Source organism: Chenopodium quinoa, unplaced genomic scaffold, assembly GCF_001683475.1.
Source record: "Chenopodium quinoa cultivar QQ74 unplaced genomic scaffold, ASM168347v1, whole genome shotgun sequence".
NCBI lineage: Eukaryota > Viridiplantae > Streptophyta > Magnoliopsida > Caryophyllales > Amaranthaceae > Chenopodium > Chenopodium quinoa.
Window position 1 is genome coordinate 1,686,207 of NW_018743858.1, and position 19,505 is coordinate 1,705,711.

At 42.2% G+C, this 19,505-nt stretch overlaps 1 protein-coding gene across 1 annotated transcript; it reads left to right on the forward strand.

Moving 5' to 3' along the window:
- Nucleotides 1-1,258: 1,258 nt before the first annotated feature.
- On the forward strand, nt 1,259-8,990 carry LOC110686384 (J domain-containing protein required for chloroplast accumulation response 1-like). The gene is made up of 9 exons (XM_021862989.1): nt 1,259-2,556; nt 4,372-5,120; nt 5,235-5,743; nt 6,081-6,174; nt 6,756-6,823; nt 6,975-7,037; nt 7,123-7,200; nt 7,533-7,709; nt 8,808-8,990. The coding sequence occupies exons 1-9, from the start codon at nt 2,060-2,062 to the stop codon at nt 8,847-8,849; spliced, it is 2,277 nt and encodes a 758-aa protein (XP_021718681.1). The 5' UTR covers nt 1,259-2,059; the 3' UTR covers nt 8,850-8,990.
- The last annotated feature ends 10,515 nt before the right edge of the window (nt 8,991-19,505 follow it).

Here is a 19,505-nt window from a genome sequence, read left to right on the forward strand (position 1 = left end):
GGGTCTCGTCGGAGGCCGTGTGTGCTTCAACCTCGACCTCATTCTCAGTATCTTGGTCAAAGTAGACTTGAGGGTCGTCCACTGGACGCCTCTCTTCTGGATTCGGTACAGAATTTGATGCCATCTCGAAAGTACTCTCCCCACAGACGGCGCCAAAATGTTTCGAGGTTTTCTGATGTTCTGCGGGAGAGTTACAATTCCGAGACTGGAACCGTGCGCCTGTACTTGCAAAACAACGGAGACTTCGGGTGGTGGGAGCTCCGCTTCCGACGATCAAGTTAGTACTTGCTTTGGGAGTAATAAATGCGGAAAAAGGTAAAGTGTTTTCTCTAGGTCAGAGTAATTAATTGGGGTAATCCCCCTTTAATGAGGATTAATGAAGGTATTTATATGCCTTGGGATGCGTGCCAGTCCTAGGTTTAGGTCAACCTAGGGCTGATTGGGCTTCCACAAGACTTTGGGCCTAGGTGGCCGGTTTTTTCCATTTGGCATGGGGGAGGACACGTGTCGTGTCGTAACTGGTCCATGGGGGACTGATCAGTACCTAACACGTGGCAGGCTCCTATTGGCCCACGTGGCGGACACATGGCAGAACTTGATTGGTCCACTTGTCGGACGGTGATTGGTAGGGAAAAATCCCCTAATCACCAATTAAAATGATGCAAATATTTTAAGAAAAAAAATACGCACGCAAGTACTCCCCTCCGTGTTTTTTAGTGTCCCATGTCTAGGGATGTCAATGGGGCGGGGCGGGGCGGATGTTGGCCTTCCCATCCCCATCCCCATCTAAAATTTTCATCCCCATCCCCGCGGCGGGTCTAAAATTCATCCTCATACCCGCCCCGGCGGGTACAATTCCAAAATCATCCCCGCCCCAACCCCCACCTAATCCCCACCTAGGACCCGCTTAATCCCCACCTCCCAAATACACAATCTTTCATAATTAATAAAGATTGCAAAAAGAAAAAAATTATTGTTAATATTACATATTTTTTTGTTTATAATATAAGTGTATTATAAAATATTATATTTACTATTTTATTTTACATAATTTTTTTTATAAAATAGTATAAAAGTATATAATTTTGTTTTTAAAAATATATGAATGTGGGGATGAGTCGGGTACGAAGTGGGGTAGGTGGGAATGGGGTGGGTAAGAAGTGGGGCGGATACAACCTAAAATCCACCTCCGCCCCATCACCCATGGCGGGTATGGTTTTTATCCCCATCCCTGCCCCTTTACTCACGAAACCAAGACCCGTCCCCACCCCGTTGGGGCAGGGATGGGGCATGTCTCCTATTTGACCCGCCCCACTGACATCCCTACCCATATCCTTGGACAGCACATAATTTTAGGCAAAAGAATAAAATAGTGCATGGGTGGGTATGGTTAGGAATAAAATATTTGAAAAAATAAGAGAGAAATATAAATGGGGACCACTAGGATTAATGTGAGAAGAAAATAATATAAAATGGTAGTGGGGTAAAAAGGAAGAGAAATAAAAAATATATAGTGTGAGTAGGGTTTTTACTTACTAACAAGACACTAAAAAACAGTTGTTTCTTATTTGTGAGAAGTGAGACACTTAAAAAACCCGGAGGGAGTACTCCATATCTCAATAAAAGCTGAATCATTGCAGATCTGATGATGAGAAGATAAAACAGAACAACGACACAACTCCCGACCCAAATTCTGATTGTTTTCTTGGTTGTAGCATAAATTTTGAAGTAATAGGCGCCAACACAAACACAAACACAAACCAATTCAAAATAAAAAATCCTTTATTTCCAGCCAAAATAGCAGTAGCCACAAAAACACTCGTCCTTTGTCCTTTCTAACTCATCTTCCTTATCCTCCTACCCATCATTTTCTTCTTTGGGTCCTCATTCCTTTTGTGGTTCTTCATTTTCGATTTATCATAAATTATTCTAACCCACAATTATCTCATTCCTTAATTTACATTTATGTAATATAATTGATTATCAATGGATAAATTTATAAGAAACCCATTATAATATTCCTGTCCAATGTAGAGAGATTAATTGTTTTTCTAACACAATGGCAAAGATTTCGCAAAGAGAAAAGATTTTATTAGGATATGGTTCTTCTAATTCAAATTCTATGTCAAACTCTTCTAGTAGAAGAAACTCTGAAGTTGATTTTAGTGATGTTTTTGGTGGGCCACCAAGGTGTTCTACTCAAGAATATTACCAATATGAAGATGATGATAGTATTAATTGTATTGATGATGATAATGATATTGATAATGATAATGATAATGATAATAATTCGGGTGATGGGTCTCGGGTTTCGTTGTTCGGGTTGGAGAAACCTGTGTTTGGAGAACAAGTTGGGGGTCGGAGGAGGCACACAAGTGAGGATTTTTATGGAGATATATTTGGTGGTGATCAACCATTGTTGAGCTGTTCTTTATCAACAAGTGTGCCTATGCCTGGTAGAAACCCGTTTTCGTCGGCCCCGGGTTCGAGGAATATGAGCCCTTCCCGGCAAATGTATCCTGCAGCTGAGCCCTCTGCAGCTCCCTCTAAGTCCAGGTGATGCATATACTCTGTTTATAAGAATTTCAGTAACTTAAAACTGCTGTACAAAGTCAAACATATTTAATAAAAAACTTTTCAATTCAACTTATAAAAAAATTTCAATTTCAAATTTATTGCAATTAATAATTCATTGATTAGTCAGATGTTTAGGTTGCACCGTATAGATGAGATTACTTAAAAAAATGATACATCAATACAATAAATTAGTTCCAAATTCTTAGATATGCAATACATAAGTGGTGGCGTATCAAAGGTATTTTATTTTGTGGCTACACAATAGAGGATCTTCACGCATTTATACTCCCTTCGTTCCTAAGTAATTCGTGTATTAACAATACTTACTTCTATCATTTGTTTTTAAAATACTTGATACTTCCTAATTAAAACACAGGATTACTATTTTTTTTTCTTTTTTCTCGCGCTAACGGCACTTACATATTTAAATCCTTAATTTTCTGTTCCACAAAAAATTTGAGTTCTTTATTTTCATGTACTACCAACAAATCTTCTAAAAAAAACTTGCAAATTAATATCAAATTGTTGCAAGTTTTTAGGAACGGATTTAATATATGTTGCAATAAAATATTCTTGATTGATTAGTTATATCACTTATACCAAGGTTGCAAATCTAGACAAGAAAACTCAAAAGTCAACACAATATATAAGTGTGTTACACCAAGAATAATAATTATTATTATTGCAAATCCTTAGGAGCTCATGATATACGTGGAGTTAGGTGTATCAAAGAGTAACTTTTGTGCATTATAAACACCCCAGATGAGCAAATAAATACCATCAGGTGCACCTTTCTTGGAAGTGTATCTGGTTGTACAATTGAGGGCCTCTACACTATATTAAGATAGAAGTTGCGAAAGGAAATAGAGGGGAGAAGAGAAGAAATGAGTTCGAATTTTTGTTCCAAATTTTTTAGACTTTGAAAGGATTTGGCTTATTCAAAAGTTAGAGAATTGATATCCTCTTATTCTTTTCCCTTCTCTCTCCTTCGAGGTCATATCCAAACAAGGGAAGACGAATCCCTTACATTTTTCCATTTCTTTTACCTTGCACTATCTACATAATTCGCTAGACATATACTTGTATATGTAGAGGTTAATGAGGTGGAGTAGTGACATAACTCCCCACCTCAGATCCTTTAGGTTTAGGGATCAACCTTTCGGGACTCACTAAAGAGATTTCCCTTATCTTTTCCCACTCAATTGACTCTCCTTACCATTTAAATTAAAATAAGCCTTTGAAATCGATCGTTTGTAGAAGCTTGTTTCCTTACCTTCCATACTCAAAGAGTTGAAAAAGCTTGTTTCCCTACAGCTACAATAGTATACAATTTCATTGAGATAAGCTGCTCGATCCAAAAGCCATAGCAAAAATTCCAGTATATAGACTGAGATGAATGCTTGTTGCTATTCATAATTATCCTCTATGTAATTTGTCAAAAATTCTATCGGACTCCACACATTTTCGGTCATACCCTTTTGTTCTATGTCCTACACACTATTGTTTCCTTTCCTCAAATGACATTTCTTCATAGTGAAAAAACAGAACCAGCAACTGCAGGGCAAGGATAGCTTCGTGTTGAAGTGGTCTCACCCATAACAACTTAGCCTAGTTTAGATGCTTATGAAAATCAGTTTTGCAGTTTTTGTGATTGTGTTAGAAGAATGTATATGAGAACACAAGATTGAGTATACCGAAAAGAATTTTCTGCTTTTGTCATCAGGCATACAGCTTTGTTTGCATCTCTTTATCTAACAGGAGGATGACTGTAAGGTATTTATTAACTATTTGCAGCTTACCAGGAAGAACGATGAGCCCAGATACTTTGACATCTACCTCATTGAACCAAAGCTCGAAATTGTCTGGGCGTTCATTTTCCAGATTTAACCAAACCAGCCAGAATCATTCTGCTTTGCATGATGATACTCCCTCGTCTTATCAACCTAGCACTTTGTCACGTGAGGTTTCTATTGATGGTAAAGAGTCGACAAGTGACAGAAATTTAGATGGAGCAGATTATGAAGGCGAGTTTATAATAAATTCAAAAGATTCAGAAGTTCATAATAAAAACATCCAGTTTCATTTTTCAATGTATAAATGGCCTAGCAAAGGAGTTCCAATTGTTATGTCTTCTAGGAAAAGAAGCACTTCAAGATCAAAAGAAAGAATAAAAAGTACTGAGAGATACTTGAGCACTAGTGAAGGGATTAGCAGTGCTTACCTGGTTATGGAAACGCATAAAGGAGATGTAACTGTTAATGAGTCTCTATCCTCCAGTAAACGCCGGGTGCCATCAACTTCACAAAGAGAGCGTGACCTCAAAAATGAAGACACAAACGTACGTGTCATGAGTGTAGAATGCAACTCTGATAATGAAGTTGGAGAAGCTCCTTCCGATGGACTAGAGGGTACAGAAAAAGTGTCTCATCTTTCACAGAAAAGTTCAGAAGCAGTAGCAGATGATTTTTCACAGAAAAAATCCTTAAAGAAGACAAAATCAAACATGAAATCTCTAGGTTCCCTGTTTGGAGAAGAGAAAAAAGGTATCATGACTTGTTATATATGCTTGTAATTTGAAAGATTTTATTATGTTGTTGCTTCTAATTTCATAGATATAATTTTATTATTTCTCTAAGAGGTGCTATCATGCTATGCAGGGAAAAAAAAGGCAACTACTGAAAAGGGAGGGAAGAAAAACAAGGTCAATGAAACAAAAAAACCATCTATGAATGATAGCCTCTCGAGTAATATTAACAAAGGAAAGGTACATTCGTTGAACACTGGAGAAAGAGAAACAGATGATATCTCAAGTTACATTGTTAATAATAGTAAGGTTCATAAGTCGTCCACTGGAGAAAAAGTGAATGATGATATCTCAAGTAACAATGTAAACAAAAGTAAGGTGCATATGTCCACAGGAGCAAAAGATGATATTTGTAAAGGCGATGGTTCTGGAAAAGTTAAAGATTTTGTCAAGATATTCAATCAGGATACTACTTCAACAACAAAGAGTAATGTTGTGGGTAAAAGTCGTAGTTGGAGATGGAGGAGCACAACCAACTTCGAAGCAGAGAAGGAAGTTGACATCCTTCCAGCCAAAAACCATGATGACATGCATGCTTCCTATGTCAACTTGGAAAAAACTTGGTCAGAGACCATTGAAGTGGTATTTAAATCTTTACTCAATATGAATCAAATCTAAGATAACTTAATAGGGTTGTGCACATCAGATATCCGATCCAAAATCATATTTCTTATATTGGATATTCATTCGAAAAATGACATTTGAATTGGCATCTGATATCACTTTTTGTGTTACATATCCAAAAATTTAACTGGTAATGGATCATATTTTCAGATAGACAGCCCTAGGCAGAATTAGTTTCTCTATAATTGATAGTGGGAATCATCACTCATAATGGTAGAGTTCATTGCGTTCTATTGTTCTACATCAAAAATCTTTGAAGTACCATCCTAACATACTTTTTTGTCTAATTTTGCAGATTGATGAAGATTCTTTTTTATCAGAAGAACAAGTATTCATGGTCGATGGTAACGATAGAGTTGCTGATACTACTACCTCAGCATCAAATAATGGTTAGTTAAACCTTTTTTACGACTAAATGTTGGATTCAAATTGATTTGCTTATTACTTAAAGCCTGCTTTGAAATTCGAATGGATAGCTAGACCGAAGTGACAGTTTCATAGTTGTCAATACAATCCTCTCATAGCGTATTATACTTTCTATGCAATACAAGTTAATAATAAGGATTTATTATCCTCAATTATCTACTGATTTGGCTCAAAACCCCAAAAATTATTTGAAAGTTTAGAAATCTATAACCTGGAGTTAGTTCTAGTCCTTTTGACACTATCATGTTTAGCCTGGAAATGTTAGAGTTGCTTATAAACACTGCATATAAAACTCAATGAAATAAACCTCTTAAACTGCTGAGTTTTATTTTCTTGCCTTATCATTTAATATTTTCATAGATCAAACTACATCATAGAATGTGTTTCCAGACATCCTAGTATAGTACTTTGTGACAATTATTTAGGGACGAGAGGATTATATTATTGGGAGAGACTTAACTTTATTTCTACAAAAAGTATAATTATGTCTTCAACTTATTTTAATGAAACAAGTGATTTATTTTGATCTATCTGCTTTTGCTAGAACCAAATATTGATGGCATTGGAGTTTCTGCTACGAAAAACGAAACTAACTCTGTTGATGACATCCTGGTACGTAATTAAACCAATATTTCTTACTAAAAATTCTCTAATTAATGTTTTTATTTATAGTATTGAACACTTGTTCTTTGTCACAGTCAGTAGTCCATGCTTCTCATCTTCAATTAATCACTTTAATTTATGTTATGATTCTTATTAATAGGATAGTGGAATGATACAAGACATTGATACGCAAATAGCAACTGAATCACAGGAGGAAACTAAGGTAACCAGTTGCATTCATACCCCTCCTCTTCACCTTACCTAAATACAGTGAAATGCAGCTACTAATTTACTACATTACTTTTCAGAGTTATGAACGTAAAGTACGCCAGTGGTCTAAAGGAAAGGAAGGAAACATACGCGCTTTGCTTTCAACAATGCAATATGTAAGTGTGTACACAATTTTCCGTCTAGATTTTGTTGTTGCGTCACTAGTTCATTTAGATTATTTATGTTACACTTGATTTCATCAAGAGGGAGTATAGTTATCAATAGGCATAGAAGTTGGACTAATAGTAACATAACTTAAAGTAGTAACTAAATAACAATGTATATCTTAGCTAAATACCTTTGAACGAACCCCAAATCAACTAAGATATCTAAAAAAGCAAAATATGTCATATGTGATCTAAAAGACTGAAAAATGCTTTAGAAGTCGAAATTTTGAACTTTGTCAATCAATATCATAGCAACTAATATCTGTATTATGCGTTCATAGGTTCTTTGGTCTAATAGTGGATGGAAGCCAATTCCACTAGTTGATATAATAGAAGCAAATGCAGTGAAAAAAGCATATCAAAGAGCTCTATTGTGTTTGCACCCTGATAAATTGCAACAGAAAGGGGCAGCTCCATATCAGAAGTTAATTGCTGAAAAAGTTTTTGATATCTTACAGGTAAATATAATTTTTAATTTTTAACAACTTTTCTCTATTAGTTTTCAAGATACAAAATATTCAACATCGTCTAAAAAGAATGGAATAGGATTGTTGTTTAAGTTGTTAGTAGTTTTATACTTCCTCTATTTTTTTTTTATACTTGCAACACTCCTTGTTATCACACTATTTGAGGAGGTGATTAGACTAAGTCAACGGATGAATTAAACTATGAAATTTAAACCGTTGCAACTTATCACTTTATTCTTTTCGGTGTTAAAGTTGTGAATTTATTTATCTGTTTACCCAGTCTAATTCTCCCTTACAATGCGTGCCGAAGGGGTGTGTTACGAGTAAATAAAAACGGAAGAAGTATATAGTAATTGCATATATAGAATCTATCTACTTGTTAGAAGTTTCATATACTGTGATTGCATGGCATCTATCTACTTGTTAGAAGTTTCATTTACAACCATTGCATGGCATCTAATACTTGTTAGAAGTTTCACATACCACAATTTCATGGCATCTATCTACTTATTTCATATACTGCGATTGCATGACATTTATCTACTTGTTAGAAGTTTAGATACCATTATTGCATGGCATCTATCTACTCGTTTCAGATACCGCGATTGCATGACATCTATCAAGTTGTTAGATGTTTCTTATACCAAAATTGTATGAAATCAATCTACTTGTTAGAAGTTTCATATACCATGATTGCATGGCATCTATCTACTTGTTTCAGATACCGCAATTGCATGACATGAATCTACATGTTAGAAGTTTCTTATACCGCAATTGAATGACATCTATCTACTTGTTAGAAGTTTGGAATGCCACAATTGCAAAGTATCTATCTACTTGTAAGAAGTTTCATGTACCGCAATTGCATATGACATCTATCGTTCATAGAATCGAAAAATTCTGATGCTATATAGAGCCTAAAGCTTAGTTAAACCTATTGTGAACTTAGCAGACTCAAATAGACAATTTTTTTTGAAGTATGCAATATCTCTTGCAATTTTGATTAGAGAATTGATTTAAAATTACTCTATACTTGTATATTTAAGGAAATATAATATATTGATATTTTTATTATTTCGGCCTGTACAGGAGTCTTGGGATCAATTTAACGCCATTGGACTTCTTTCTTGACAGTTCATGTTAAATCATAGCATAAATTGATTAATTCATCGACTGTTTTTGTTGAGGGATGTATTATAATAGCAATTAGTAACAGATGATTGTACAGACGACTTTTTCTTTGTTCATATATTGTATCTTTATTTCTTTTTCTTTATTGGAGTAAAACTGTAAATACCTAAGAATGTTTCCCCAAATAAAGTCCGATGACGAAAAAAATGTCCGATGACGAAACAACTTTTACTGTCTAATTGGTCCGACTCACATAATGTATCTAAGAATTATTAGAATAGTCCTTTTGTTCTAGCCTACTATCATTTTCTAAGCCATTTTAATAACCCAAATACTTTCCTAGTCCAAAATCTATAAACATTCATCCAATTTTCTCTTATATAACTACAGCCCAAATTCGAGCAAATCAAATTTTCGTACCTCATAATTTTTATCCAAATCTTCTATGGTATTATTTTTTTTTTTTTTTTAATTATGAATTTTGGATCAAAGGTTATGATAAATCAAAAACCATAAAACAATTGACCCGCGCGATGCGCTTATGAAATTCTATCTTCTAATTTTAATGAAAAAAATACAAGTTTATAACCTTGATAACAAGAATTGTTTATCAAGGGGTGTGATTAGGGTAAAAATACCCATGACAAATGAACCAATGCCACTGCAGCACGTGTCATTCAAAGGTAAGTATGGGCTTCAAGCCCGATACCCTAGAAACCGCAAATCGGTGGAAACCCATTAAACTGGGTTAATAACCTAAGGGACACCTCTCCCAAAACCTCTATAAATACTGGTCATTCACATCAGTTAAGGGAGACCTGAATTAAATACACATTCAACCCACACAAATCAGAGAGCGAAGGCTCAGATATTGAGGCTGTCACAAACAGCTGGATTGATCACTCCTCTTTTAAGAGGAACCTGATCCCATTTACTTTCCACACTTTACTCCTCATACACGTTCTAACTTGATCGTCGGAGGCGGAAATCCCACCCCCAGGGGTTTCTGTTGTTTTGCAGGTATATGCAGCTAGAGGTTAGTCTTGGTGTTGTAACTCTCCTTCAGGACACATAAAAAACCCCAAAACATTTGGCGCCATCTGTGGGGAGAGTACTACTGAGATGACTACACAACAGTCTGTACCGTCTGCTGATAGGAGCGGCCTATAGTTGAGTTCAAAGACTGGGTGCCTCCTCCCTACCTTAAACGTCTGAGTCGACTCTAACGTCGACCTACCCAGACAGTTTTCAGAATACCACAATGGGGTTTCTATAATTAAACCGAGGGGGTTAGACAGGTGGCCTGTCCGTCCATTCTGGCCCTCAGATAATCCATTCGGCACAATATGCGCCTTAGTAGCCATACATGTCGTAAGGATAACCGTGTGAGCAGCCGACCCCTTTTCAGGGGTCAGGCAGCAAAAATGTCCATGTGGACAGGCAGCCCTGTCTGCAAAAACTAGCTGAACAACCTTCGGTGTTCTCCAAGGTAACCTTCTGGTGTGAAAGACGGCCAAGTATACAAGCGTCGTCAGGCCAACTGTCAAACAAAGCAGACACCCTGAGGCCAAATACCAAGTGCAATAGCATCATGAGGTTAAATTGTCCTATGCTTAGACAGGCGGCATTATGCCACCAAGGGGCCTCTAACCAGCCAGAATTCCCAAACATGTTGGCATACAAGCGGCAATTGAGCCGGAAAATGAAAAAGTACACACTTGTGAAACCCAACTATATACATGCTACCTCAATACCGAGCCTAGTGAGTCAATATATGTATTAGCAAGGGTAGGCTGGTGCCCACAGTCGTCCAGGCACTCCCTTGTAAACATACCATATAGCCGACACTCCCCCTAACAAGAGTATGCACTTGCACTCAATAGGGCAGCCGGCATAATCCTTGCCCATGCTAAAATATCAGAGCAGGCGGCATCATAACAACCGGCTAGATCTAACCACTCCCGGTTGAAGTTACATGCGCCTAGCATGACACTCGATGGGTACAACCGGCAAGATACCAGCCTCCGAGCACCCTGCCAGGCGGCCAAGTACTGCAGGCGTCATACGGCCGAGTGCGAAGAGTTAGACGGTCAAGCTTGTAAGCTATTCTTAATATCATATATTTTTATGATTTAAAAAAAAAATAAAAAAAATATATATATATATATATATATATATATATATATATATTATTTAGGGTAAATATCACCCTAGACACGTTGCCCAATGGCCTTGCGACACGTGGCAGCCAGCCATGGGTCAACAGGGCGTCAATCCCTTGTTGACACGTGTCCTTTAAACACTAGACACGTGGCCTGCTCCCCCCATTATAAATAGTGGGTCAGACCTCATTTATTGGGCATCCATAAATACAAACACCAATCCCGAGCAATATTAATTGCAGAATCCTCCTGTATCAGCGAGGAGTAATTACTATTTCCGCACTTATTACCTCCTGTATGTTACTGACTTGATCGTCGGAGGCGGAGCTCCCATCAACCGGAGTCTTCGTGGTTTTGCAGGTACAGGCGTCGGTCGCACATACTAGGGATTGTAACTCTCCCGCAGGACACATAAAAAACCCCCGAAACATCTGGCACCGTTTGTGGGGGAGAGTACTTCCTAGATGGCTTCTGAAACTGTACCAACGAATGAAGGAAAACGGCCTCCGGTCGAGCCTGAGGTCCATACGGACTAAGAAAGTGGTGACGATTATGAAATCGACACCTATGTGGCCCCAGACGAGTCCTTCAGAATAAAACACATCCGCTCCAAAGAAATAAAGGAGTGGGGTGGAAGTCAGGCTGCTTCAGGCAGCCCAACCGGCAGGCCGATTGGGACAACCCAGGCGGCAGAAGGTGCTGCTCTTGTCACGAGAGACGAACTCATGAAATTCATGACAAGTTTCAAGGGCGAGATAAAGAGCCTTCTAAACAAGTCCGCCGGCCTAGAAGCTCCCGTCCTCCTGGAAGAAGGCGCTGAAAGATCGTGTGCTTACCCCTCACCCGAAACCAAAGGTGGCGGATGGGTCCACCATCGACGTCTCAAAGCTTCGTTTCCCTGAGACAGGGCAAATGAAGCTCATCCGCAAGCCGGATGGATCAAAGAAGACTTACTCTGATGCCCGGATGCTCATCTAGGAAAAGAGAAGTCTATAGCTGTTCGCGTCAGCTTCAACGTCGACCTACCCAGACAGCTTCCGAGATGCTTCCATAAAGCATTCAGAATCAGACAAAGAGAGTTAGTCGTGCGGTCCGTCCGCGCGTTCTGGTCCCAAAATTATCCAGCCGGTACATTACAGGTCACCGTACATGCCATATGGATCTCCATACATGCAGCCGGCCCTCTTTGGGGGTCAGGCGGCACAACCGGTCCAGCCTATGGACTGGAAGCTCCGGCTGCTTAACCTAGGGGAACAACTAACGACCTTCTCTAGGGAAATTACCGAGATGGCACAACCGGCTAAGGTGAAAAACGTGTTGGTTGGTATCTATGACGGTACCGCCAACCCAGAAGATCACCTAATGGCCTACACCAACCTCATGTACTTACAAGGGTTGGATGATGCCGCCTCGTGTCGGTGCTTCCCGGCTACATTGAAGGGCATAGCCCAACGATGGTTTGGCAACCTGCCAGCCGGATGCATCAACAACTTCAGAACTTTGGCGTACTTGTTTACGTCGAACTTCTCAATGAACATCCCTGCCAAGAAAACGAGCCTCGATCTTGGGGCCATACAACAGGAAGAGAAGGAAGGACTTAGGTCCTACGTCAGGCGGTTCAATCTGATGAGAATTCAGATTCAAGGGCTGTTTGACGACGTTGCCTACACAGACTTTTTCAAGGGTCTGAAAGACGGGTCGACCTTCAAGTTCGACCTGGTCAAAAAGAGGGTTGCCACCCTCCAAGATGCGTTAATGGAAGCTGAAGCCTACATACAGGCGACAGAGCTTTGTGCCGTGAGATACCCGTCGGACCCCAAAAAGTCCGAACGGAGAGAGAGCCGGCCATCCCAGCCGGAAAAGAAAGAAGAAAAGAAAAGAAAAGAAGTCTGGGCGGCAGATCGATCTGGTCAGTCGGCCTAGAAGAGCAGAAAAAGGTCTGAACCGTACGTCCCAAAGTACGAGTTCACCAAGGACTGCTCCTCCATCCTCATGGAGATCAAAGACCGGTTGACTCTTGAAAAACCGACAGCAATGAAAAGTCCCATCAGCAGCCGGGACAAGAGAAAATACTGCCAATTCCATGAGGATGTTGGCCATGAAACCAATGGTTTCTATAGCCTCAGGCGACTGTTGGACCGTCTGGCTGAGGTTGGGGCTCTGAAGTCCTACTTACCCAAGTCCAAGGGTGCCCCCAAGACAAACAAGGGACACCCGTCCAAACCAACAACTGCTAACTCTGAAACAGACGAAGAAATAGTCTTCACTATAGTAGGCGGTTTTGCGGGTGGGGGTCCTACCTTTTGGGGTACCAAGGACAATATCAGAATGCTGGTCAACTCAGTAGATGAGGGCCAGGCGTCGAAAGACACCTTTCCTGAGGTCCTTATTTCTGAAAAGGACCGAGGCCAGGTCAGACGGCCTCACGATGACCCCATCGTCATCGAATGCAAGGTTGCCAACCAACGAGTTGGCCGGATCTTAATTGATACCGGGAGCTCGTATGACCTGATAAGCTATCAGTGCTTGACAAAGCTCAAGTACAAGCCCAGCAACATGCATGAGGCTCTTCACCCCTTAGTCGGTTTTGGGGGAGGGGTGGTGCATCCGGTGGGAAGGATTGACCTACCCATCCGGCTGGGAGAAAAGGGGCAAGGGCGGCAAATGGTCGTCAAGTTCCTTGTTGTTGAGGAGTTGACCGCCTACAATATGATTTTTGGTTGCCCCACCCTCAACGAGTCCAAGACAATCATCATCCCGTCTCTCATGCTGCTCAAGTTTCAGAACGATGATGGGACAGTCGGTGCCCTGAATGGGGACCAAAAGACGGCTAGGGAGTGTTACCTCTCAGACGTCAAACCAACTATGGCTTCAGCCGGTCATGGTGAAGAACCCATAGAATTGGATAATTGTGATCATGCAGTGCCGGCTCCAAGGGCAGCCGGTAAAAAGAGAAAGACGGACCAACTGACACCCGTCAAAAAAGAAAAACAATAGCAATCACTGACCGGTGAACAGTCGGATGACCTCCGACCCCAGCCGGCTGGTGAGAGCGTTGATGTCGTCCTAGACGACAGCCGGCCCGACAGAACCGTTAAGGTTGGGACGGTCGCTTGTGAGAAATTGGGGGCAGACTTGCTCCAACTGGTGAGGGAGTTCAAAGACATTTTTGCCTTTGAAGTGGAAGATATGCCAGGCGTCAGCCCGGATCTTGCTGTCCAAAAACTCGCCATTGATCCCAAAAAGAAGCCGGTTAGGCAAAAGAAGAGGAATCACGGAGAGGAAAGATCTCAGGCGGCAGCTGCTGAGGTCAAAAAGTTGCTAGATGCTGGGTTCATCCGGCAATGCTGCTACCCGGATTGGGTAGCAAACGTTGTTCTTGTTAAAAAGCCGAATGACGAGTGGCGGATGTTGTAGACTACACAATCTGAACAGGGCATGTTCGAAGGATAGTTATCCACTTCCAAAGATCGACAGCCTAGTCGACTTTACAGCCGGTCATGCTCTGATGAGTTTCATGGACGCCTACTCAGGTTTCCATCAAATACCCCTGTGGAAAAAAGATCAAGAGAAGACGACATTCGTCACTGATCAGGGGTTATATTGTTATACGGTGATGCCGTTTGGGTTGAAGAATGCGCCTGCTACTTTCCAACGAATGATTAACACAGTTTTTCTCAATCAAATTGGAAGGAATGTAGAGGCGTACATTGACGACATGATAGTCAAATCCAAGCTACAGATGGATCACCTGGCTGACCTCCAAGAAACCTTCACCACCCTCAGGCGGCACAAGGTCATGTTTAACCCTAAGAGTGTGTCTTTGGTGTTGAGTCTGGGAAGTTTCTCGGATTTCTGATTGATCAAAGAGGCATAGAGGCTAATCCGGAAAAAGTACAAGCGGTTATTGATATGCAGTCACCCCGCACAACCAAAGAAGTCCAGAAACTTACCGGTTGCCTGGCGGCATTAGGGAGGTTCCTCAGTCGTTCAGGCGACAAATGCCTCTATTTCTTCCAAGCAATCAAGAAGAGGTCAAGATTCGAGTGGGATGAAGAGGCTGAGGCGGCATTTCAGAGGCTAAAACAACATCTGCACTCTTTGCCAAGTCTAGTGAGCCCCCTGCCCCAGGAGGTCCTTTACATGTACCTAGCCGTCTCAGATCACTCCCTTAGTGCTGTTCTCCTTGCTGAAAGAGACGGCAATCAGCTCCCAGTGTATTTCATCAGCCACGTCCTCAGAAATGCTGAACTCCGGTACCCAATGATTGAAAAATTTTGGCTGGCTCTTTACAAAGCATGTAGGGTTTTGTAGTGACCCGACACTACGCGGAAGGAAACCCACCAAGACCCGCCCCTTAATTAAAGCAATTAAACAAGCATAATAAACTTAATCAAACAAGATTAAGAACAAGAATTATACCTTTGACGCGTGCTTCGCTCCTAAAGAGGTCTTACTTCAAAATCCCGAAAAGACGGGATCTCCGACGGATCGTACCCTTGACCCGACCCGAGCGTCCTATGTCTTGAAGGTTAGTCAAGACCCGGACAAAATAACTATGAGTTTTACGAATCAAAGGTTTACTCTTTTCTTAGAGTTGCCTTTTTAATTCCACTCAAGGTTGTATTCTCAAAATCCCAACCAAGTGGGTATTTATAGAGAATGGGGACTTGAAACCCCTTTTCATGATCAATGTGGGATCATGTGCAATTGCAATAATTTATTTAATTCCAAAATAAATAATTATGCAAAACAATCACAAGCCAACAAGTGGCAAAAGGAGAAAATGGGTTAGGTGAGGACCATATCCCATGGGGGGGACCATTGCCTTGCTCCCTAAGGGAAGCTTGGTGGCTTTGGTCCCCACTTCTCCTTAAACCGCCATTTACAAGGCAGCTAGGCTGGCTACCACCTGGTGCAGTCAGCACGCACAGCCACCTAGCATGCCTGGCTGGCGCACCACGCATCACCCAGCCCAGCACTTGCGTGCTGCTAGCTAGCCACGCCTTGTGCTGGGCGCTGGGCGCTGCTGCCATGCTATCCTAGGCACACACACACGCATGTGTGGTGCTGCTGCCTTGCTATCGCAGGCACACACACATGCATGCGTGGCTCTCGCATAGCCAGGCCAGCATACGCATGACCCTAGCCAGCCATCACCACTCGCCCGTGCTTGCACAGCTACGTGCATCCAGGCCAGCACGCACTAGCGCTGTGCTTGGTGCGTGGCCTGCGATGGTGCCTAGCACACACGCAAGGCCAGCGCTGCCTGCCAGCTAGGTGTGCTTGGTGCGTGGCCTGCAATGGTGCCTAGCACTCACGCAAGGAGAGCACTGCCTTGCCAGCTTCCTGTGCTATGGTGCACACGCACACGCACTCACGCATGTGCCTAGCACTACTATGGTGCTGTGCGTGGTGCTAGGGGGCTGCGATGGTGCTCACACTTACGCACATGAACATGGGTGATGTGCTTGGTGCGATAGGCTAGCGATAGTGCCCATGAGCACCCAGGCACCCAGGCTAGCTCGCTGCTAGCTACGATGGGCTGCCTGGTGCTTGTGGGGCTTGCGATAGCTGCCATGCGCACCCAGGCAACCATACTAGCATGCTGCTAGCTTGCGATGGGCTGCCAGGGCGTGCCTAGGCTGCGATAGTGCCTAGAACACCATGGTGCACCTAGCACACACATGGTGCGCCTAGGATTGCGATGAGCTAGCCTAGCCTAGCTACGGCTACGCTCATACTTGTTGCTTGTGATTTTGCAACGTTCGATCTCGACGCCCTAGGCTCGATTTCCGACGTCTGTATTCGTAAAACTCTGTCGACTCATTAAATCCTTTCGGATTAATTCGTCGTCTCGGATCGGTGATTCTATTGGGTTCGACCCGAAGGGTTAAGTTAAGATTAAGCTGTAATATCAATTATACCTCGATATTACTGATCGGAAGCGGCCTCCACCTAGGCATTCTGATCACTTGACCTTACTGAAGAATTAGCTCTGTAATAATTCTGAACCCTCTACCGGAAGAATACATTTGTTGGAAGGAAACCATTCCTTTCAAAGCAGTCAAGCGGTTGAAATCTTACTTCTTGTCTCATCCAGTGATTGTGTATACTGATCAGCCACTCAAGCGTCCAATGACCACTATAGAGTCATCCGGCAGAATGATCAAATGGGCTGTTGAAATACAAAGCCTGGAGATAACTTTCGAACCTAGGCGGGCAGTGAAAGGTCAGGCGTTTGCCGACTTCATTGTTGAAATGACTAGGCCGGTACAGCCGGCTAATACGGATCAGGTTTGGAAGTTTTTTGTAGACGGAAGCTCTACTATGAACGACTGTGGTGCAGGCGTAATCTGTCATTCTCTAGAAGGGTATAAATATGAATATGCACTACGGTTTAAGTTCCAAGCCTCAAACAATGAGGCAGAGTACGAGGCCCTGCTGGCTGGTATACGCATGTGTAAGGCGACAGGGGCAAGAAAAGTTGACGCCTGCTCTGATTCTTAATTAATCGGCAGCCAAGTCCATGGTGACTACGAAGCCACCCATCCGACTATGAAAAAAAATCTGCAGGCGGTCAGAGAAGAGGCTGCGACACTTGACAAATTCAATCTACGTCAAGTGCCACGGTCCAAGAACAATCAGGCGGATGCACTCTCCAAGTTGGCATCATCCGCATCCTGTGATGCGCCTAGGTCAATTTTTTGGGAGGTCATGGAAAAAAGAAGTATTGAACATGACCCCCTTGGAGTTCTGGACCGAAGCTCTACCTCGATGGATCCCATCCGGGCTTATTTGACAAACGACACTTTGCCGGATGTCTCTTCAGAAGCGGCTGCTCTTAAGAAACGAGCTTTGAGCTTTGTAATGCATCAAGGGGAACTCCTCCGAAAGGGGTACCTGCAACCGTTTTTGAAATGTGTTACCCCAGAAAAGGGGAGAGAAGTCCTAGAGGATCTGCATGCGGGTTTTTATGTATCACATATAGGTGGCAGATCCCTGGCTAAGAGAGCTAGGCGGCAGGGCTATTTTTGGCCCACTCTTGAGGCAGATGCCATGAATTCGGTGAAGAGGTGTGATAGATGTCAGCGGTTTGGCCGGCTGATACACCGTCCGGCCACAGACCTAACAACCATTCACAGCCTGGTTCCCTTTGCGAAATGGGGCATGGACATTCTGGGACCATACATGCCTGCTTCAGGCGGTCGCCGTTACATATTGGTTGCTGTGGATTAGTTCACCAAATGGGTTGAAGCAGAGGCGGTCAAAGGCATAAAGACTAAGGATGTAATCTCCTTCATCTGGAGAAACATAGTCACCCGGTTTGAGGTTCCTATGTCCATGGTCTTTGACAATGGACCTCAGTTTGAAACGCCTACCCTCAAGAGTTGGTTGGGGGATCAAGGGATCTCACACTATTTTGCATCCGTAGGCCGGCCCCAGGCAAACGGACTAGTTGAGGCCTTCAATAAATTAATCTCAGACGGCATCAAGAAGAAAGTTGAAAGGGCTGACGGTCTATGGGAAAAGGAATTTCCTCACGTGCTTTGGGCCATAAGATTAACTGAAAAGGGGGTAACCGGTGAAACCCCGTTTCTCATGAAATACGACACGGATGCCGTCCTGCCTATTGAACTTTATGAGCCAACACTCCGAGTCATGCTCTATGATGAAGATGCTAATTGGGAGGCCATGCGTCTTGCATTGTACTCACTCTCGGAGCGCAAGGGCAATGCCGCCTTGCGTCATGAGATATACCGTTTGAGAATGACGAGGGCCTAATACAAAAGAGTGCACAAACGGCCCCTCAAAGTGGTGGACTTTGTGCTACGGAAAATGGAGGCAACCGGTAGGGCAAATGAGTAAGGGAAGCTAACTCCTAATTGGGAGGGCCCCTACCGGATTTTTGTAGAAGTCAGAGGCGGCACCTACCGCCTAGAGACCCTAGACGGTAGGCAACTAGCCAAAACTTGGAATGTAAACAACTTGAAAAAGTACTACTTTTGAGGAATTGTATTTTTTTGTAAATAGAGTGTATTAATGAGAATTCTTTATTTCCAAATTTTCCTTTTGCATACATTCGCCATGTCCTGTGCAATACGCAGGTGGCAAATATAAAATTAAAGGACAACCGGACAGCTAAAAATTAAACCGTCTGCTCCAAAAGAGCAGACATCCGGCGACGCCCATATGGGGTGAATTCGTCGAAGAGAACATCTCCCTTTCGGGTGGTACATTGTTCTAGCGATCATGAATCAAACGACTCTAACTTGCTGTTTGAATGATCCTTTGTAACCAAGATGCGACCGGTCTTCACTACAAATAGTACAACTGGTAATTTCTGCAAAGCGGTACCCCCGTGCTTTACTTCAAAGTAATACAGCCGGTACCCCTAACAGAAAAATACAGCTGCCCGTACTACCAAACAGTACAGACGGCACACGAAATCTTGGTCGTGCCATAACCAACTTTTATACAAAGACACCTCAAA

What these genes read in the sequence shown, in the direction of transcription:
- LOC110686384 (XM_021862989.1), top strand. Translation starts at nt 2,060, where the DNA reads ATGGCAAAGATTTCGCAAAGAGAAAAGATTTTATTAGGATATGGTTCT. An exon ending in TGCTTTCAACAATGCAATAT is followed by an intron (nt 7,201 to 7,532) that starts GTAAGTGTGTAC and finishes ATGCGTTCATAG; the next exon opens with GTTCTTTGGTCTAATAGTGG. An exon ending in AAGTTTTTGATATCTTACAG is followed by an intron (nt 7,710 to 8,807) that starts GTAAATATAATT and finishes CGGCCTGTACAG; the next exon opens with GAGTCTTGGGATCAATTTAA.